This window comes from Saccopteryx bilineata, chromosome X (genome assembly GCF_036850765.1).
Source record: "Saccopteryx bilineata isolate mSacBil1 chromosome X, mSacBil1_pri_phased_curated, whole genome shotgun sequence".
Classification (NCBI taxonomy): domain Eukaryota; kingdom Metazoa; phylum Chordata; class Mammalia; order Chiroptera; family Emballonuridae; genus Saccopteryx; species Saccopteryx bilineata.
In genome coordinates this window covers 130,822,923-130,845,851 of record NC_089502.1, presented here as the reverse complement: position 1 = coordinate 130,845,851, position 22,929 = coordinate 130,822,923, and the positions used below count along the sequence as shown (strand labels likewise).

At 38.3% G+C, this 22,929-nt stretch overlaps 1 protein-coding gene across 4 annotated transcripts in view; it reads left to right on the top strand.

Annotated features, from left to right (window-relative positions):
• The first annotated feature begins 2,149 nt into the window (after nt 1-2,149).
• CNKSR2 (connector enhancer of kinase suppressor of Ras 2) overlaps nt 2,150-22,929 on the top strand; it is a 257,480-nt gene continuing 236,700 nt past the window's right edge. For 3 of the 4 annotated variants that reach the window (XM_066248700.1, XM_066248697.1, XM_066248701.1), the window contains exon 1: nt 2,150-2,306. In XM_066248700.1, the coding sequence (XP_066104797.1) occupies nt 2,243-2,306 (64 nt within the window). In that variant the 5' untranslated portion in view covers nt 2,150-2,242. Of the gene's footprint in view, nt 2,307-12,426; nt 12,488-22,929 lie in introns of those variants that run through there. The other variant, XM_066248698.1, reaches the window with a different exon arrangement.

Below are 22,929 nucleotides of genomic sequence, written 5' to 3'. Positions count from 1 at the left end.
ACCTTATTCATTAATTCATTCAACATTTACTGAACTATGTGCAATAGGCTCTGGGGATAGGAACTGAAGGTGATGGCCAAGGTTTTCTCACCTGTAAAATGTGGCTAATGATAGAGCTGTTTTGAGGATGTGTGTAAAGTACTTGGCACAGTGCTCAATAAATGTTCATTATTATTACCAGTATTATTTTGATAAAATTACTTTGAACATCTCCCCCTCACTGTAACCTCTAGTAATTCATAGTGCATCCATCCCTTTACATTTATTTCTGAACATAAAACTACCCTATATGCTAAAAATGATCTCTCTAGAAATATTGATGCGAAGTTCTGAGACTCAGTTGGAATGTAAGCACTTCAAAATACCTCTGATAACTGGTTAGCCAATAAAAAATTGCATATCACAACCATAATCTAGATGATGAAAGGTGCTATACCTGTATCCTCTGAGCATAGGCTTGTTTAGTCTAAGTTTCTTTCCAAAATTTCCCTTATACTTTTAAGTTTGGATTATTTGATAAATAAGTCTACAGTCAGGCCACCTTAAGTTTTACTTGGTTTGTATCATCAGCCTGAAAATATCAACATATTTTAACTACTGTGGTTTCAGGTTTTTCTGTCGGGGGTGGGGGGTGGGGGGAGGGGAGGTGGGGAATGACAACCACTGTCAGTTGAGAAAAGTGGCAGGTATGCATCTCATGCAATTGAACTAGAGAAAAGGGATTACTGCAGGCACTGGCCAAACTTATTGACATTATTGAAATGGTTATAGAAATAAATAAGTTTCTGTTTATTGAACACAGATATTTAAGAATGACCAAGAGAACATGTCTATGTGGTGGTAGCGAGTTTACAGCTATACTTTACAGGATTCATTATTTGTGGTTTAAAGTGAAGCCCCATTACATGAACTGTCTTTTACTAAGGTCTGGATAGTAGCCCGTGTAAGTGAAGCACATAACTTTTGAAGAATCACGTTGTTTACAACTTGTCACTCATTTTAAATCTCAGGGTCCCCTTCAGTTCTTATAAAAGAATATGTGAAAACAAATGGAAATTGTCTAAAATAGGGACTGGGCGTCCTCGGCGTTGGAGGAGTTGGCCGAGCAGCCGACAGAGCCCTTCAAAAGGCACGTGGGCCGTCCTGTCTCGGGACCAGCACCACCGCACTGGCAGGTCCCGGGCCCGCGCCCCGGGCCTCCTGCCTCGTCATCGCGGCGCTTCTGGCTGGCGGAGCCCGGTTGCCGTCCGCGGCTCTCCTCGCCTCCGTCTCCGTCTCCGTCTGGGTCTCCGAAGGCGTGTGCCGGGCTCCGGGCGCACCTCGGGGGCCCACGGAGCGCGGGAAGGACGGGAGCCAGGAAAGCCGAGGCTGCGGCCGTACTCCCGCGCTCGGCGGAGTCCCCCACCCCTCGGGGCAGGGCGGCAGGTACCGTCCCCGCCGCCCCAGCAACTAGTGGGCAGCTGTCCCGCCGCCGTCGCCTCGGCTCTCCGGCCCTTCGGGACCGTGCTCCCGCCGCCGGCACCCGACTTACTGACTGGCCCGGGCTCGGGCTTGCGACGCCGCCACCTCCGCCGCCGCGCACGCGCTCCCCGCGCGCCGCTGTCCCGGGGCGGCGGCCGGCGGCCCGCACCTGCCCGACTGACGGGCGGCCCCGGCTCGGGCCTCGTGCAGGCGCGCGCACGCGCAGGCGGGGCCGCGCCAGCCGTCGGCCCCGGGGGCGGGACCGCGCGACCGCGAGCGGGCGGGGGGCTCTGGCGCGCGCCCCGCACCCGAGGGCTGCAGAGAGATATTTTGGGTGGCAGGAGGCCCCTCGTCATTTCCGCCGGGCAGCTCGTCGTGCTGGGGCTTCACTCCCGCGCGCGGGGCGAGCGGGCAAGTTGGCTGCGGGCGCGCGGCGGCGGCTCCTTCCCTGAGTGTCGCGACCCTCGGCGGGGCCAGCCGGGAGCTGAAGCCCCGGAGGGGCAGGGACCCGAGCGGAGAGGCGGGGCGGCCGCCTCCTCGGCAGGACCTGGAGGAGGCGCGACCGCAGCGTGCCGCCCTCCCGCCCGCCGCTCGCACCGCCGCTGCCCGCCCTGCGCTCGGAGGCACTGCGGCTCGCGACCCGACACACAAAAGCCGCCTGCTCCGTGCTGCGCGCCCGGCGAGCCGCGGCCGGCCAGGGATCCCACCTGCGGGCGGCCCGGACTGCGGAGTTCGTTTTGTGTCCGAGCTCCGCACCCCTCGCGGAACCGACCCGGTGCCCATGGCCCTGATCATGGAACCGGTGAGCAAATGGTCTCCGAGTCAAGTAGTGGACTGGATGAAAGGTAAAGCCCGTTGTGCGGAGGGCGCGGGGCCCTGGGGCGCGGAGTCCCCGCGCGCCGGAGGGACAGAGTGCCCGCCACGGCGGAGCCTGCCATCGGGGCTCCCGCCCGGCCGATCGTGGTGCACGGGGGGCACTGAGGGTCCTCCTGGGCTGGTCGGGGCCCGGGATCCCGGTCTCCTATTGTCTCTACCGGTCGCTCCGCAGCCGGAGAGGGGCGCGGAGAGCGCGGGAGGCTGGGAGGCTGGAAAGCGGGCGGTGGAATCGCAGCGCATCTTGCCCGCTTGCCCGCTCTCCTTGGCGCCCCCAGGCCGGGAGGACGTGGTGACCCTTGTCTCTCCTCTTAGGGAGGAGGCCCCAGGGGACCTGCTCCGCTGATCGCCCCTTCCCAAGCCCCTTTGTTCCTGGAAACCTGACGCCCCCTCGGGGGCCGCCCTTGCCAGGTGCTTTTTCCAGCGCCAACTCTCCGGGCAACTTTTAAGCCCACGGAAACGGGGTCAGGACGCAGCCAGCCCAGTTTGGATCGGGAAGCGAGCCCTCTCCCCCAGGTTGGGGTGAGGATGCCCCGGGGATGCTCTACTTTGGGGAGAAGAAAACAGGCTTCCCCTGCGACAGCATCCGCGCTGGTGCCTGTGGGCTCCTTCCAGCGCATCCCCTCGCGTCCTTTGCCGCCTCCTCTTCTGGCCGCTTATAGCTTTGGACCTCAGGGCTTTCTCTTGGGGGCTCGACGCCAGGTGTTAGGTGATGCGCATTCCATTCTTCCTCATTTCTTCCATCTTGAAGGCTTTCCGCCTTTTTTCCCTGGCAATTTCTAACAACCATACTTCTGGACACTCGCCCTCCCAGTCGCAATCGTGGGTTTTTCGCTAGTCCGCGGGCTTTCCTGCCTCACTATCTCCCTCTGTTGTCTGAGTTAAGGGGCTTATAGAGAATCCCCTCCTCGCGACCACTGCTTCCCCCACCTCCCGTCCTTAACATTCCTAAGATTTGGGGAGTGCTGACACGGGTGAATGGGACTGAATTAAATGATTCCTGGCCACACTTAGGAGATGTTAGAGCTTTGTTCGTGGTTTATTCCTAGTCACAAACTCAAGGTAGATTAGGCAGGGACGAGAATCTTAGGAAAATGTGTTTTCCGAAATGAGGGAGCCCCGTTTTAGGGCTTGCTTAGTAGGAAGACTTTCCAAGACCCAGGTACTTTAGAACGAAAGGTGGGGCGGGGCGACGGCAGGTGATTGAGAACGACGGGGAGAAACTCAATTATTTTTTTATCTTTTCCCAGACCTTTACAGCTTTTTGCTTATTCTTGTAGATTTTCTATTATCCATTTGCTTTCTCTCTGTTCCCTTATATCGCCATTTATTCCTCGTTTACTTCGTTTTTCTTCTCTGATATGGGGAAAGTGCTTTGTAACTGAAAAGCACAGTACAAATGAGAGTGTATTGAGTGAAATCGAATTCATCAATTATGGACTGCCTTTCTGTGTGCGGCGCATTGTGCTAACGTGCCACGGTGCCATGACTAAGACAGAGTCCTGCAGTGCCTCATCTTTCTGTTTCTTCTTCTCTTTTCATATTTGCTATTGAAATTCTGCTTTCCTAGATTCCCACCAACCCCCCCCCCCCCCATTGTCAGACACAGACAAACATCTGTCTTCTCTGTCATGGAAGAAAGAGCAGGGTATATGCAAGAAGCCAGAATGCTTAATTAAAACCCTTTCTTTGATTTTGCCTAAAAGGTTGCTTTAGTTTGAGTCTGTTGCTGAAATTCTCAAAGCAAAGCTGTCTTGGCTCCATGGGAGTCAGGTTACCATCAAGACTACCTCTCACAAATTCCCATGATGCTTGTAGTGAGTGCTGCATACTCCATCTTCTTCACCACCCACCCTCCCAGTGTATTCTTGCAGTTTCCCCTGTCTCTACAGTTTAGGTCCACTGAAACAAGTAGAACATATGATGCACATATTCTGACACACATTATTACTGTTCCAGTACTCTAGTGCTTTAAAAATCTCTCCAGCCTGAAATGCAGCTTCTTTAAAGTTGGGCTAACATTGTGAGCTGCGTTTTTAAATGACTCATATTCAAGTTGAATAACTAATTTCTGTACCTGTTGGTGACGCATTTTAGAGCTCTTTGAAAAGATCAGTGATGATGGAATTTGTGTATCCTTGAACACATTAGACTGAAGAGATTAACTGATGTCATTATCTGTATATTTAGAATCCAGACTGTTACTGATGAAATTTCCATAATCTTCATATAAATTTGATTTTTGAGATACTATTAGAAAACAGGACTAAAAATAATTGAGTGAAACAAACATCTCAACTTGTAACTTACACTGTTACCTAATTAATTTTTCCCTCCCTACATTTCCCCCCCCAAATAGATTTTACAAAACACATTTAAAAGCTCCTTTTCACCCTTTACTCAGATGCAATAATGTTTAAAAGTCAAGTAATTTAGACTGTAGCTTCGGAATGACTAAACCTCATTTAGTGTTGTATAATGTATAGTGTTATAAAGACAGTACCAAAGATTGAATAGGACTGTTAAGCAATGCAACATTGTGGGAGTTCTTCAAAGCATGCTCTTAATGTGACAGTTTCTTCACCCTCAATATTTAAAGCATGTAGCAGCATATGCTTTCAAATAGTCCTAATCATAAATAAGTTATAACTCTGCATAGTAAGGTACATGCCTTATACTCTTTCTAGGGTGGTTTTCTCTTTACGAAATAAAAAAGAAATCATTAAGCACATAAGAATAGCATGGCCGTATATTTATACTGCCAGACAATTTATAGAAGTGGTATTGAAACCGACTAAGCAGAGAGGGAAATGGGAGGGGGGGACACAGGCTGCCCAGATTATTAAACTTTGGTAGCATATATTCAAGATTATTTACAAAAAACCATTTATGCATTGCAGTGCCTTTTGATCTGTTACTTTTTATTAAAATATATTTGAGAGGGACAGATATTGAATTTACATTGATTATTGGTAAAGATATTTTTTGCTTGCAGTTTTTCCTCACCCCCAGCCCCACTATTTGTAAAATACAGTACTCGTTGAATTTTCTGTTGACAATGAAAATTTGATGTGACACAGTGTCAGTGTTAGTTCCAGTAAATATATGAACTCTTCATGAGTCACTAAATAAGCAGTAATATTATCCATTATTCTGATAATACTTTTGGCTATTTGAAAATATTTTATAGACAGTAAAATGAATTTTAAAAATCAATTTTATAAAAATATCTTTGAGAAAATCAAAACCATTTAGCATTTAAAACCAACTTTTTTTTTTTCAGTTGGAGATTGCATTCAGCCCTCTTGTAGTTTTAACAAAATTTTAAAACAAACATTTTTACAATAAATAAAAGCAAAGCAGTAATTGCAAAAAGCTGGAGGTAGAAAACTGGCCAATAACTTTCTAATTTTTGCTCAATCTATTACTCTAAAATTTTTTCTGCGTTCCTGTATGTTCACTTGCAGGTCTTGAAAATACTCTTTATCTGTACTTATTTGACTACTATTTTGCCCTCTGAAATATAGCAGAAAACCTCTGAATGCTTTAGGATTCCTATTATTAATTTTCCTTGTCAGTGTAACACCCAGTAATTCCAGGGTTGTTTTTTTTTTTTTTTTTTCTCATACCTTTTCCAGCTTTAAAACTCTTTCAAAATATCCATTAAGATAAAATTGTTTTCTGGAACTAGCTTCTTTCATGACGTTTTACCAATGATCTTAATCCCTTTCTGGATCAAATAAAATGGAATATTTTCTTCAGAGTCATGCAACAGGCTCCACTTTTTTTCTCTTCTCTTATGGTCTCTGTGACTTTGCTGCGTCCATTCTTGTATTATTGTGATCCCTAAAATAATCTAAATTTTAAAGACAGCCTCTTTTCAAACCACTAACTGTTCTCTTCTTTTCTGTGTAATATAAGCCATTTTCTTTAAGAAGCATTCACTGACTTCTGATTTCTGTCCTGATGACTCAGCCATCTTGAGGATAGAAAATGAAATACAAAAAGGAAAAAGAAAAAAGGAAATGAACACATTTTTCAGGTATAAAAAATGATAAAACCAACATTTTGCATGCAACACTATAAAAGAGGAAGATGCAGTTATGAAATAAAGACTATTTAGTAAAAAGTTCAATGCTGTAAAGGAGAATGTATCTGATGAGGTAAAGAATTGACAGGTACAATGCTTTTTAGTAATTTTCCCCTCATAGGACTGAGAGCTGAGGTTGTCATATTTTAATTAGATGAAGGAAAATGTAAAAAAAAATAAAATTGAGTTAAACGTTATTGAGAGAGAAAGAGAGAGAGAGTGAGATCAGAAATAATCCTGGCAGGAACCTGCGACGTATACATTGCAGAGCTTTAAAAAATATATGATCAAAATGATCCTTTCACTCCTTTTTGAAAAATTAGTTTTCTTTTCAATTGCAATGTGACTAGATAGTCACCAACAATCACCTCATTTGGATTTGACATCTTTGAATTGGGAATTCTTGTCATTTTACAGAAGGATGAAATTTACCTTTTTGATATGTAAAGTTTAGATCACAAGAAATACAGTTTTATTTATAGTGTCATTAACATTTGCTTTTTAAGGTAGCACTCATGATTTAGTACAGGTTAGGAAAAAAGTTTATTTATGTTTATGTATTCAGGTCCTTATATATTATTTACCTAATACTTCTTAATGGAAGTACCTAAATGGATTATTTTAAATAAATTTTTCCCTGCTTCGGGGAAATTAGTCTCTGTAAGGGATGGCAGTGACATCAACAAACCTATGCCATGACAGAGACAAGTATCAACTAATACATTTGGCAAATTTTAAAGTTTCATATTTATACAAGCACCAATGGAAAGTGAAGATGGTGATTTTAATAAGTCAGGAAGGAATCCATGGGGAAGGTGGGGTTTTTAAGCAGTTTAAGGCATATTCTAAGAGCGATGTATTCTAAATGTAGAGGCACAGCAAGATACTCTAGTATTGTGATGGGGTGATTAACCACCACAGGGATTGTGTCTAGGTTTGTTTGGTTGAAGGAGAGAGTTGGGCAGTAGAGGGAAAGTGAGAGAGGAGCCATGAGTAGGTGGCAAAAAAGTACAAGAACAAATCTGCATTTCACAAAGACAATAAAACTCTCATCATATCCTGACTCTAAATAAATACCACATTATAAAACTTTGGCTGCCAAAAACAAGCCCACAAAGAATGCGTATTGAATTGGTACAGCTGTTTCAAATCTGCTTCTCAGGAATAATTTCAAAATAATGTTAAAATGAGTTCTATGAAGATTAATTACATCATTAACATTATGTTGTTGGATAGTTAGAATTTCACTGATCCACATTTTCATATGAACAATGAATATAGGTTTTTAAATATTGATGCTTTCTTAAACCAATGATAAATTCTCATTTTCACTTACAGCAGAGTGACCTCAGATTAGGACTTAATTTGTTCTTAATGATTTTTTTAGCTTTCTATGTGACTTCCCTATAGCACCTCACACATATCTCTTATTGTGAAAGGTGAAGGATTAGCTTCTATAAAGAGTCAGAAGGATGGATCATCAGGACTGATATATAAAGGAGAGGGGAAAGGAAGGGTAAATAATTTGAAAAAATGTAGCCTAAAGCTTTTCTTTTTTCTGATTTTGTCATGGTTTAGTGTTTAGCTAGCGTACAGCAAATGTAGTCTTCAATAGAGGATCATGGTGTTGAAGAACATTCAGTAAGTGAATTCACATTCTTCATACACACCATAGCCCTGTGCTCCCTAAAATGGTACATTTCTATGGTTGTGGAAGCCAAAACATCAAAAGAAGTCAGAGTTGATTTTTGTTAAGTATTTTAAAACATTATTTTTGTATTAAAATAAACATAGATATTATGTTCACATTGCAGAAAGCAACACTGGCATGCTTTAAAAGATGAGACCAGAGGCTTAACAGGCATTCTAGGCTTGCAGCACACTGTTTAAAGCTGCACTTCCCAGACCTCCCAGGGTTATGAGTTCCTTCAGGATTATGAATACAGCAGTGGAAAAGTTTGAGAAGTGGTTGTTGGGTTTAGAAAAGGTACACAAAAAAAATACTTACCTGGCAGGGAAGATAACATGATCATGAAAAGGTAAAATTAATATACTCTGCTTCCCCTTTTTCTGCCATTGAAAGTGACAAATATCTTTCAGCCAAAGTCATGGTAATTATAGCATTTTACTTCCGTTTGTTTGATCCATAAACCTGTAGTCAGGGAGAACTTCTTAAGAGTGATTCCCATCCTACTCTTTCACTTCTCACCCTCATTAGCTTAAAAAGAAAAAAAGTTGAATGGATTCTCACTGTTTTTTAGGATAAAGATCAAAGTCCTTAAAATGGCTGATAAGACCCTTGAAAGTTTGGCTATTGCCTTTGAGGTAAGCTACACTGGCCTTCTTTCTGTTTGCCCAGCGCTAGGCTTTTTGCACTTAATATGTTCTCTCTTACCTTTGTTCTTTACCCAGTTAAGTCCTGCCCATCCTTCAGATCTCAGCCTCAGGAAAGCCTTCTCCATTCCCTGAGTCACCTCAATTCCTCAGTTATATCTGTCCTGGTGCCATGTGTGTCTTTAACCTGTTTGTCAGTTTTATTTTTACATTAATATGTATTGTTATTTGATGAGGACAAGGACCACCTCTTTTCTGCATAAGAGAGCAACAGAAGTATATGGTGAAAAGTAGGCACTCAGGAAATATTTGTTGAGTGAAGGAATAAGTAAATTTATCCACAGATTTCTTGTCTGTCAGCAAGTCTGCTTTCCTAAATGAGAATGCATGTAAAGTCCCTTATACTGCTCTAATGGATACTTCAGTGCCAAGTTGTATATTGTGTGCCAGAATACAGTGGAATTAGGGTTACTTTATCCATATTTCATAGTTGTGTTACTCTAGCCAAGTCAGCCATCTAAATCAGTGTTTTTCAACCGCCAGTCTGCAGACCGGTGCCGGTCCGCCAGGAAAAGAGTTAACCACTCTGATATTTTATGAAGATTATAGAGTCTATAATCATTGGGTCTATAATCCAATAACCGAGAAGCCTTCATACAACATCAGGGTGGTTAACTCTTGTGGACTGGCACAAAATTTCTTTTGCAAACAGGCAGTTGAAAAAGACTGATCTAAGTCATGGTTTAGATTCATTTGGTTCAGGAATATTAATCATTTCAATGAATTCATAATACTTCTGTGTTTATGCTATAAATATTACAAATGTGCTATAAATATTATTTGCTGATATCATTTAATAAGCCAACACAATAGGCAAATATTAGTTTAAAATTAAAACATATCCCCTTTCTTTTTTTTTAATTTATTGATTTTAAAAAGACAGGAACTGGAGAAAGAGAGAGTACAAGAGAAAGAGATTTGTTATTCCACTTATTTATGCATTCATCGGTTGATTCTTGTGTGTCCCTGCCCTCATCAAATAACAATACATATTAATGTAAAAATAAAACTGACAAACAGATTAAAGACACACATGGCTGACCTGAACAGAGACTGAACCTGCAACCTTGGCGTATGGGGACAGTGTTCTAACCAACTGAGCTACCCAGTCAGGGCCGCATTTATTATTTTGCAGGCAAACTTGCCAATTGTTTATTCATTTTGGTGTTTTTAAAAGAACTCAAAATATAAATTAAAGAAAACTCTATACATTTTGGAACACATGGTAGATTGAAATTGATAAAATGCCTATCTTTTTATAAAACTTTAAAAAAGCTCATATAAGAAATTAAAATGTATTTTTCTCTTGTGAGAAGAAAATGACCTTTATTGGTTAACTTAATAAAATAGCCCTTTAGCTTAATTAGAACCACTATCCTATATTTTATGTTGACTTTACATTTGTATTAATAGGAATAAGCATAAGATATTTAATGATGCATCTTAAATCAACATTCCTATATAATTTTCCATCTCTCCTGATTCTTGAAAAATTCATTTTAATCTTTAAACTAAATATAAATTTAGTTGGACTACGTTTTAAAGGACACTTGTTAAGAACCTATGTAGAGAGTTATTTAAAGCATTAACTTGTTGAATACAGGTGTCTTGTGCATTTAGTGAATTACACGCTTCTAGATAGATAGTAGTAACAGTAATAGGGGAGTCAGAGATATGTTTCTAATAAAGCATGTTCTTCCCCCAAAATTCAAAATGCTTCAAATATAAACTGCAATAAGTGAAAATTTTAAGACCTTAACATAAGTATGCCAGTCTGTTAACTCTTAATAAAACAGTAACGCCGGGCTTAAATATTCTAGCTAGTCCTGCAAAATAGTGGATTGCAATTTTGCCCTGATTTGAATTACAAATAACTATTCAACATGATAGAAATTTTGGGGCTTTAAAGATATATTTAATTTCTTGATCAATTTACTTTATAATTATTAATTCTCATGGAGGTTTTTATTATCTTTATGATACTATTGACATTTCAGGAAAGAAAGGGTTGCAGGTATTTGCATAAAATCATGAATTTTAAATCTCACTAAAGTAAAATAATGGCTGTTTTAGTTTTCTGTATTCATCTGATGAACACTTTGTCAAAACAAAATTATTTTAAGAATCAAAATTTATTCAATAAACCAAAATTCACAATGGCGTTAATGTATTATAATTTGCCACCATAAAACATTGCATAACTTATATCAAATATAGCACACTTACCTGTTTGATATTTAGTTGACATTAATGTTCTTGGAAATTAGACTTATTAGATAGGTTTGGCTAGTCCTCTGATAACATGATAGATAAGGAGAAACCATATTGTCAGTTGATGTTTAGTATTTCCCAATATTATATTTTTGTTTGAACTTTTTGTTTTGTTTCAGCTACATCTGCTATTTTAAAAATGGGCTTACAACATGTTTTCTCAAGTAATATCTACAGAAAAGTCAATGGAAGCCTGGCTTGGATCCTGCATTTTGCTTTGTTTCAACTTGGTTACCAAAGCTTATGAAAATATATTTTCTAGCAAGTTGTGCAACATATAATGTAATTTATTAATGAAAACCTGCAAAAATACTTGCCTTAAGTAATTATGCTGAAGGATTAATTTCAATAACATTAGCTGAATTCTTGCTATAGTTTTGATATGTTTTCTATGTGTATATGGGAGTTTTTTTCCTGGCTGAGCAGAAAATCCATATTTTAATTTTGTGCAATTTATTTACATTCCACTTTCAAAACAAGCCACTAGGCTATTAAAAACATAAAAAGGGTTGTAGAGTTTTAACTAATGATGCTTAACACAGACATATAGTCCAGTTGCTAGTTTTCCTCCCTGCTTGCTGGAGCCTATTGCAAACCAAGTTCAATGTGTATGCCAGGGCTAGGTGCTTTTTCTCTTATGGTGGCGCGATGTGAGTTTTGTGGCAGTCTGTGTTGGCATCATTGTTGCATTGAATCAGTGGCAGATTTCTCATCTAGAAGGCTGTTTCTTCCCTTACCTTCTAATTTTCCATTTCCTGTTGAATTGTCACACACAGAGAAAAGCTTGTTCTATGGAATATTTAAAGCTAGATAAGCTTTCTTTCTAGTGTATCCCTAGACATCATATTTTAAGTATATTTATGGTAAAAATAAGTTAATTTAGATCCTGTTTATTTGGGATTTGTGATATTTTCAGTAGGCTTCAGTGGAAGTTTACTTTTTAAATATGTGAAGGAAGGGTTTGCTGATAAATCTAATAATGCAAACAAGATGGGGAAAAAAATTGTTTGACCCAGAAGTATTATACTTTGCCAGGAGCCATTTTCATACCGTAAATACGCTAGCTAGAGATGAGTTGCATTTTTAGTTAGAATTTCTGCACACTTAGAGTCATGATTTTTGGAATATTTTTGCAAACATTCTGTGTTATAGCTTGTCTCTTCCCCTCATTCACCGAAGTTGGAAAGGTATAATTCACTTTACATCTATTATTGGTAATCCTTACAAGTGAGATAACGAACAGTTATTAACAGCTTTTCACAGGTAAGGTAAAGAGAAGTTAAGCAGCTCAACAAAGATTGTACAGCTGTTCAGTGATGGAATTAGGTTGACATCAACTCTTTTGTTTTCCCCTACTGGATTAGATGTATACTTTCACGGATGAAGGACACAGATCAGGTTTGTACATAATTATCTTTAAACTTGACTTTTCAAAAAATTCCTGAATTTTCTACCCTTTAAAAATTGGCACCACGTAGCATATGATAAGAGTTTGGAATCAGATGCCCGAGTTAGTTATATCCAGACCCCATTACTTCCTAGAGCTGTGAACTTAGTGAGGGAGAGTTCAAGTAACTTGCCAGGTTTTCTCCTTTATGTACAATAGGGATGATAATATTACCTACCTCATAGGGTTATGGTATGCTTAAAATGATGCCTGGTACATAATAAGTGCATGATAAATGTCAGCTTTTTGTTTTAATTTAGAAAGAGGTTGCATTTTTTTTTAGCAATTTTCAGAGGCAGAACTAATAATAGATAATATTTATTAAGTGCTTACTATGTACCTTGTACTGTGCATGATGTTTTCCCTGCATTACTTTATGCCTACCTTAACCCTGAAAGGTTGGAATTATTCCTATATTACAGATGAAGAAGCTTTTGCTTAGACATTGAAGGACTTCTCCTGTTTATCCAAATATTTATTGAGGAGATATTCAATACATATTTTGAAGAATAAATAAAGAGTAAGCATTCTGGAAGAAGCAGAATTTGAAAGATTTCTAACCGGTTCCTATATGTCATATATATATAGAAACCAATATGTATGTTTGTGAGTGTGTGTATGTATGTATGTATATATATGAGGTTTTTCTTCTCAGAATAGGACTATAGCAAGTGACAAAGATGCCACATAGTGCTGTAGTCTTAGTGATATTTTTCTTATTTTGATTTGAACCCCAGGAGTTTAATGCTCTCCTCTGCTTAGTCTAGACTTAAGACAAAAGATCTACTTCTGACCACTGCCACTGCAAACCCAGAGCTGAGATGTTTGGTTCTAAAAAGATTGTCAGTAAAAGTACATAGTGCCTGATAATAGATGACCATGAGTAGCATACACTTTAGTAGAAATAATGGATTCTGTTATATTCTATTGTTCAGATTTACTTAGCAGTGCTTAGTACTGCCATCTGCATTTCATTAGAGTTTCTTTCAATAGCGGGCTTTATTCATTACAGTCCTATAGCTCTGAAACCCTTACCTACCTACGAAATGGTAATTGTTCCCTTCAGATTGTTTTCTTTTGTTTTTTTTGGAAACACTTTCATCATAGACCGATAGCATAGTGAATCACAAAAGTACCCTAAGTGCTAGAAGAAATTTAACCGTGATTAGTCAAAAGCTCGTGAAATCAATGCAAAATATGGAGTGATCAAGTTGAGCTAGAGATGTTTGATCAGTTGAGTACTTGTCAAATGGTAGTGATAGGTATAATTCTATCTATATTTGTACATATTTAAAATGACACACATGATTTGTACATATTTAAAATGATACACATTTGTAACTAAAATATATTCTAGTATATATTTAGGAATTTAAACTTGGATTCAGTCAGAGTAAAAACACAAAAATTATATTTATTATGTCTCCATGTTTTCCTTTAATAGAACTGGGGTGAATTTGCTTTTGACTGGAAGTTTTAAAATATTTAAAGACAGCTTAAATTATTCCTTGTTTGTGGAGAGAATGATTTGAAGTCTTACTTTGCATGAAAGCTACCAAAATACCCAGGACAATAGTCATTAAAAAATAACTGTGAACTTTAGTAATTATCAACTATTTTCAAGTTGCCTTAGCATTGTCCATTTGATTATATAAAGCACTTTATCTCTTCTAAAGAATTCACTCTCTTTTAAAATCCATATAAATTAATTTTATTTTATTTTGGGATGTTGTTGAGAACTTTATTTTTTTTTCCTTGAAATAATTGTTGACATCCTATGTTAATAAGTGATCTGGTAAGAGATAGAATTTTAAATATGGTAATATCATGAATCTCCATCAACGTTTATTTTAAGATATGTGTAATTTAATATTTAAAGGAAATGTTTTCTAATTCTGAGATGCTTTTTCAAATGAGGCTGCTTTGCCAGCTTACTCTTATACGTGTGACCAACATACACAGAAAATTATACAGTAGAATAAAACCTTGGTATCAGGTAACATTTTTCTCTCCACCAAAACACCAGTAATGAAATCACAAAATGTTAAGGCAGGTATATATCTCTAAAAAATAAAGACTTCACAAGGTATATATCACACACTCATTCCTACAACACTATTGTCATACCAAAGTTCATTCCTTAATATCCTTAAATATGTAATTGTTCAAATTTATAGTTTCATAAATGTCATAAACATTTTTACAGTTTTCCCCCTTAAATTGGGATCCAAATCAAGTCCACACATTGTAGTCTACCTTATTCTTTTTTCCCTACATCAATCTTTTGGGGCCCCCAAAACCCTTTATATAACAAGTATTATGTAATGTTTCCTGAAATAAAATAGATAATATAACCTACCTATTCACATATTTTTTAAAATTCCCTGTAATGTCCTTATTTTATCAAAAAGGGGAAAATTTCATAAAATAAAATAGGTTTCTATATAGTCTCAATATGACTAAATGAGAAGACACAAATTGATATTTTTGCCTATTTATAGTGGACATATCTGGATTTAGGGAAAATAGTAAGTTCAGGAGACACTCCATATAAGTACAAGAAAATGGAAGAGTAGATGAACTGATAGACAGTGGAATGAGTATTCAGAGTAGTACAGGTTAGACTCATTTGGTATGTCATCCTGGTGATTCCAGTTGATGAGTTAGTGGGAAGAACCACCGCTCTTTGAAGAAATGGAAGATTCTAGGACTGGGAAGGGATTATTTAAGATAAGCCTGGAGCATCTTATAGTGCCAGAAAGTAAGGTAGTGCTCAAAGAGGACATGTTAAAGACTTGGGAGTCATTATGGAAGAGGCTAAAGTTGGAACAATTTGAGCAACAGAAGTGATATTGGGATACAACTCAGCGTATAAAATAAATACCCATAAGTCCATTCTGATGTAAGTAAATCTCTAAATGAATAAATAAATGATGGTAAGAGAAAAATCTCCCATAAGGAGAATTTCAAATAATTTGTAATGGTACCCTCTTCACAAGGAGTTGACACTGAACTTCCGTTCTTTTGATTGTGGGCTGCACTTAGTGACTTATTTCCAAAGAATAGTGTGTGGAAAGGGGAAACAACTTTTACAGTGCGGAAACCTAGCAAACACCATATTGGCCAGGTGATCAGGGTTTGCCTCATCAGTGAAAAGGCATATTGATAACGTACCCGTAATATAAAGTGATGAGAATAGCACTTCACCTGGGTGATCTTCCCCTAACCCAGAACTCCACTCTGAGCATGAGAAAAACATTAGAGAAACACAAATGTAAGGACATTTTACAAAATATCAGTACTCCTCCAAGCTGTTAAGGTTAGCAAGAACAAGGAAAATATGTGAAAATCACAACCCAGAGGAGGCAAAAGAGATATGATGATGTCCTGGATAGAATCCCGGGACAGAAAAATCACATTAGGGAAAAACTAGTGAACTCTAAATAAAGTGTAAAGTTTAGGTAATTGCAGTATACCAGTGTTGGTTCCTTAGTTGTGACAAATGTATCGTAGTAGTGCAAGCTGTTAATAATAGAATATGGATAGAGGTATACAGGAACTATGTGTACTGTTTTTGCAACTTTTTTGTAGATCTAAAACTATTCTGGAATAAAAAATATTTAAATTTAAAATTTGCAGTTAATTTAAAATTTAATACTAAAATATAAGCAAGATCTCAAATGTAAAATAACTTTGGTTTGCCTCTCTGTGTTAATAATAAAGTATTTTTTTTTGTATTTTTCTGAAGCTGGAAACGGGGAGTGGCAGTCAGACAGACTCCCGCATGCGCCCAACTGGGATCCACCCGGCATGCCCACCAGGGGGCGATGCTCTGCCCCTCCGGGGCGTTGCTCTGCCGCGACCAGAGCCACTCTAGCGCCTGGGGCAGAGGCCAAGGAGCCATCCCCAGCGCCCGGGCCATCTTTGCTCCAATGGAGCCTTGGCTGCGGGAGGGGAAGAGAGAGACAGAGAGGAAGGAGGTGGTGGGGGTGGAGAAGCAAATGGGCGCTTATCCTATGTGCCCTGGCCAGGAATCGAACCCGGGTCCCCCGCACGCCAGGCCGACGCTCTACCGCTGAGCCAACCGGCCAGGGCAATAATAAAGTATTTTCAAGTACAAACAAAAAAGTCATGTGAAATACAGGCATTTTTCAATGTGGAACAGTTGCATCCATTGATCTGGCAATCAAAAAGCTCCCAGGAGCAATGCTGACCCTGTTGCAGCATCAAGAACCCCTCTGCCTTACGTCTCCTGTGTAAACCTCACGCTTTCCACAAGTGAAAACAAAAAAAAAATTTTTTTTTGAGTGAATGGTATACCTGGTTTTTCTTTTCTTCTACTGAGATTAATCATTTGAGTACTTTTTTTTTTACTAATTGGGAAATGTTTAAGAAGAGGAAACAGTATTCATGGGATAGGTGGAAAACCACCAAAAGTTAGTTCCATCTCCTTATTTTACCTGTTAACAGATTTGCAGTTAAACTCTTGGACAGAAGAGTGTGCTGTTCTAAACATTGTTAACCAAACCTGATTCCCAACACTCCTAATTTTAGTTTCAGTTTCCTGCAGACACTGTGTCAGAATGTTAAACAAGGCATGATTTTTTTTGAGCAAATAAATGTTGGGCTTTGTAACAATTGATATTCCCCTGAGTATGTATGTGTATACATAAATATGTACACACATTTACTTAAGGCAGATATTTGCCTAAGGTAGATATGCTGAAATTGAATATAACTAAATGATCTTTTCTCTTTGCTTTTCTGCAAGAAAGTCAACATACTTCTTTTTGTCATTAAATGTAACACATTTTCATTGTATTATGGGATCATACAGTGTGTTGAGCTGAGTTTGGATATGAGGATGGCTATAACTAAAGACCTCCTTGGTCACATCTCCAAGAAATTATATTAGATTTCAAAACCGAACTATTTTAATACTTGCACTTTATTCCTATATCTTTTTGTTTAAGATCTTCCTTGTTTTATAGTTTACTGGTGTGAAAATTCTAAAAGGAACATTATCTAGTAATAAGAAGATAAAAACTATGACTTAGGAATTTAATACATTAACCCAATACTTTTTTTCTTGCCAAAATAAATTGAAATGTTATAATTATCATAATTTCAACTGGATTCTTTGTTATTAATCCATCTCTGTAAACGTGACGTTCTGTTGTTGTTGATATGAATGTCTTAGACTTGTCTCCCTGGCTTACTGCTAAATGTCTTTCTTTTCCTGACTTAATGCTCTGTGAGTACCAATGCAGTTATGCATTAATGCATTCCCTGTGAAATGCTTCTGCTTTGTGTACACAGTATTTCTTAAGCTATGCTCACAGGAATGAAATAGAGGTTGTTTCATTCATTTGTCTGCTTTCTTTTGTTTTAGCAAGGTAAGAATGCTTTACGTTTAAAGAAATCTTCAAAATCCAACCTTGTGGAGATTGTTTATTACATAGCAAGGATTTGAAGCTATCTTTGAATATGTGCCTACAAAAGGTTTGACTTTCCAGGATTCTGCAATACCTGTTCTAGACTAGCATCGGTCCCAGGATTAGGTGGGCAATATTTGGGTTGAAGTTCTTTTCACAACTTTCCAATGATACTTTCTTAACAAAATCATACAAGTTTAGTATGACTAGCTATTGCAATGACACAGAAAGGCTTCTAATAATCAAAAACAGAATGTCAGGAGCGAATTATGTGATTTGCAGTACTTATGGAATACAGATGGTAAGAAGTAGACTTGGAAGCTCCTTCAGGATGCAGATGGACACAAGTTCTTCAGTGAAGTTAATTAATGGTAATCATTGTATAGTAACCACTGTTTTGTAAGCTGCCATGAATTTAACATTTTACTTTCCCAAGTTAAAATGCCAGATGATGCTTTTCAGAGCTGCTGAGAACATCTTTATCTCCTGTAGCTATGCCAAAAGGCTCACTTCCCTGCCCTACCACTCTCTTCTTCCATCTCTACATCTCATACAGAAGAATAAAAAAAAAGATTAAAGGGATAAATACCTAGTAGGAAGCACTGTATATAGACAATACTGCAAATTATCTGTAGTATTGAGTTGGAATTAGAAGGTTCTAGTTGTGTTCCCACCTCGGCTCTGTCCTATATTTGCTATGTGTGTTTAGTTCATCTCTTCACTTCTCAAACCCTTAGTTTCTTTATCTAAAGATGGGTATTAAGAACGTGTGCTTTATAAGGGATTCTGAAGAATAATTTGACAAGATGTAGTCCGGATAGAAATGGAGTAATATTTTGATACTGGCAAAATAATTGCTTATTAATTACTGAACAGGATTCAACAATTATTTTTATGGAAAAGTATTTTTAAGAATTCTGATTTAGAAATAAATACTGGATATATCACACATGTTTGCCTTAAGACATGGTGTACGAAGAAGATTATGCTGATTTAAAAATGTATCTGGAGTATAAATTTCAAGTGGCTAGCTCTCTCCTGAGAACTTCCCTCTTTCCTAGCTTCTGTCTTCTATGTATGCACTTCTCTCTCTAACAGACAATTATTTCTTTTTTTTTTTTTTTTTGTATTTTTCTGAAGCTGGAAATGGGGATAGACAGTCAGACTCCCGCATGCGCCCATCCGGGATCACCCGGCACGCCCACCAGGGGGCGACGCTCTGCCCACCAGGGTGGATGATCTGCCCCTCCGGGGCGTCGCTCTGCCGCGACCAGAGCCACTCTAGCGCCTGGGGCAGAGGCCAAGGAGCCATCCCCAGCGCCCGGGCCATCTTTGCTCCAATGGAGCCTCGCTGCGGGAGGGGAAGAGAGAGACAGAGAGGAAGGAGAGGGGGAGGGGTGGAGAAGCAGATGGGCGCTTCTCCTGTGTGCCCTGGCTGGGAATCGAACCCGGGACTTCTGCACGCCAGGCCGACGCTCTACCACTGAGCCAACCGGCCAGAGCCTCTAACAGACAATTATTTCTTGAGTCAAAGGATTACTTTAGTAATTCTGCCTAATTATAAGAATGCTATCTCTCTCCTCCTGCCATGGAACTCAATACAAAGGTCAGAAGGCATTGCTGTTGATGGCTCTGCCATCCCCAACTAAGGTGGAAGCAGATAAAATCCACATCTCAGTAGTAGACCCTGCGTACCACGATTCCTTGTACTTCTCAGCATTATTTTACCAAAAGGTTCATGATCACTGAAATTTCACTTCTCAGGATTTGTCAGATTAGAATGTAAGAGCTTTGTCATAAAAGTCATGTACATGGTGATCAAAATTATTAAACACTGAATCTCTGCAGTGAAAATGACAGACACTTATAAGCACTAGAGCTCCATTTCAGTTTTAAGAATGTATTGACTTTTCATAGGAGAACAGTCAATTGTAAGAAACAGATGAACCAATTCATTTGAGCTTGGATCACTGAAAACAAGAGAGAATCACTGGCAAAACAATGCCTTTTCTCATTCATGTGTCACAAGTGGTATTTGGGTTGAAGACAGTTGAGAAGGATTAAACCTACGAATTAGTTCCCTTGCAGTATAGAATGTTGTATAGAATGGTTGTTGGAAAGTGAACTTTCCTAAAGCTGCATGCTGGCTTTTTAAAAAATTATCAGCAGTTTTGTTTTTCTCATTAGGTTTCAAATTTTGACCTACATTTATGTTTTTTTCTTGAAAAATGCTCTACCTATCCAACATTGGTGCACTTCTGTAAATGATGTCAACTCTCATATAAAATTTGGTAGAAGAATTTTAAGATATAAAAATTGATTAAGAGCCTCATTTTAATTTTAACAATGTAACTGTTTATTTTAAAGCTTTTGAGTGCTATCTTTCACCATGATTTTGCTGTTATTGCTACTTCCTCCATTTTTTAATGATATTGGCATGTTTCTAAATGACAGGGAACAACAAACAACATGCAAGATTTTTTTTTCAAGATGCGAGATTTTATTTTTTCATTCAAACTTTGGGATTTTGGGGAGGGGAGTGAAGTCTGCCCTGAGACATGTATGATTCATTTTTTAAACCATGTAAATTTTATTTTATTTTTTAATATTGACTTTAAAAACCATATATATTTTCTTAAAGATTTAGTTTATTGGTTGATTTTACAGAAAGAGGAAAGTGGTGGGGATGAGACATATCAATTCCTAGTTGCTTTACTTTAGTTGCCCATTGATTGCTTGTTGTATGTGCCCTGACCCACAAGCCCCGGGTTTTAAACTGGCGACCTCAGCATTCCAGGTCGATGCTCTATACACTGCACCACCATGGGCCACACAACCATGCAAATTTAAAACTAAATTCCTTTATAATTTGAGATCAGGTGGCTGAGACAGCTTTACTTCATCACAGTTACCTATGGTAAGTATAAATAATTTGGATTCCTTTACTATAAAAGAAAGTTAGGTGATATGCTCTCTTTTAAAACGCTAATAATCTTTTATTCTAATTTTTTTTTCATTCATTCTCATATTTGGTTTAGAAGCAATGAATGATGGCCATTCTTGTTTTTCTTTATATCTACTTTAGTGACCCCTAGTGACTGTTGGACCTTCTGAATATTTAGAAGATTTAATTTTTTTCTACCCTATAAATAAAATGGCAGGCACAAAACTTCACGTTTTACATAAAGACTTGCAATATAACAATAGCATTAGGTGTATTTTTTATGTTTTAGGTAGAATTGAATCTCCCAAGTTTAGGCCACCAGTGCCACATTACCTTTACAGATTTTGATTGGCAAGTTCCTAAGATATTAAGTTATAAAACTCTCTCATTTTTCATTGCTCCACCCTTTTCTATAACTTTCACAACTGAAAACCATAATACAAGTTACAAGCCAACCATTAAACAATACATCTAGCCCCTTGGCTAGCCTGATTTCTCAAACATTTTCTCTGCCTTCTCCTTGATGTGTGTATACACACACATTACTGGGCAGCAGATAAATCATGCTACATAAAAATAAAAATATGAATTATGGATCCCTTCACAAGACCAAGAAAAACAAATTAGAATATGTAGTACGTGAAAGTTGATACAGAATATCTGAAAAGACAATTCTATTGTTCTTGGTATTCATTTTTACATCATACTTTTAAAATCACGGTCTGTGTCATGATACTATAGAGAGAGAGAGCCCTAAAAATTCTACCAAAAAATCAATTGGAATTGAAAAAAATCAGTAAAGTAGTAGCACACAAAATAAATTTCCAGAAATTGGTGGCATTTTTATCCACCAATAATGAACTATCAGAAAAGGAAACAAAGAAAATCCCATTTATAATTACATAATAAATAGAATACCTAGGAATAAATTTAACCAAGGAGGTAAAAGAACTGTACTAAGAAAATGATAAGACAGTGAAGAGAGAAATTGAAGGAGATACAAATAAATGCAAGCATATACCATGCTCATGGATAGGAAGAATTAACATTGTTTAAAATGTCCATACTACCCAAAGCAATCTATAGATTCCATACAATTCCTATCAAAATATCAATGACATATTTCACAGAAGTAGAACAAATAGTTCAAAAATTTATATGGAACAAAAGACCCTCAGTAGCCACAACAATCTTGAGAAAGAAGAACAAAGTTGGAGGTATTATGCTACCCGATATCAAACTGTTCTTCAGGCATTAGTAGTCAAAACAGCATGATACTGGCATAAGAACAGGCATACAGACCATTGGAACAGAATAAAGAACCCAGAAATAAACCCACACCTATATGGTTAATATTTAACAAAAGAGACAAGAACATACAATGAGGTAAATAAAGTCTCTTCAATAAGTTGTGTTGGAACAGATACATGCAAAAAAATGAAATTAAACTACTTTTTTACACCATACACAAGAGTAAAGTCAGAATAGATTAAAGACTCAAATATAAGACTGGAAACCATAAAAGTCCTAGAAGAAAACAGAAGCAGTAAAATCTTGGACATTTCTCATAGCAATATTTTTTTTTTCTGATATATCTCCTTGGGCAAGGAAAACAAAAGAGAAAAAAAATAGGACTACATCAAACTGAAAAGCTTTTGAACAGCAAAGGATACCATTAACAAAATGAAAAGACAGCCCACTGAATGTCAGAACGTATTCATCAATGATAATCTGATAAGGGATTAATATCCAAAATTCATAAAGAAGTTATACAACTCAACACCAAGAAAACAAAGAATCCAATTAAAAAATGGGCAAAGGAACTGAGCAGACACTTCTCCAGAGAGGACATACAGATGACCAATAGACATAAGAAAAGATGTTCAACATCACTAGTCATCAGAGAAATGCAAATTAAGACCACAATGAGATATCACCTCACATCTGTCAGCATGGCTGTCATCAATAAATCAACAAAAAAAGTGTTGGAAAGCATGGGGATAAAAGGGAACTC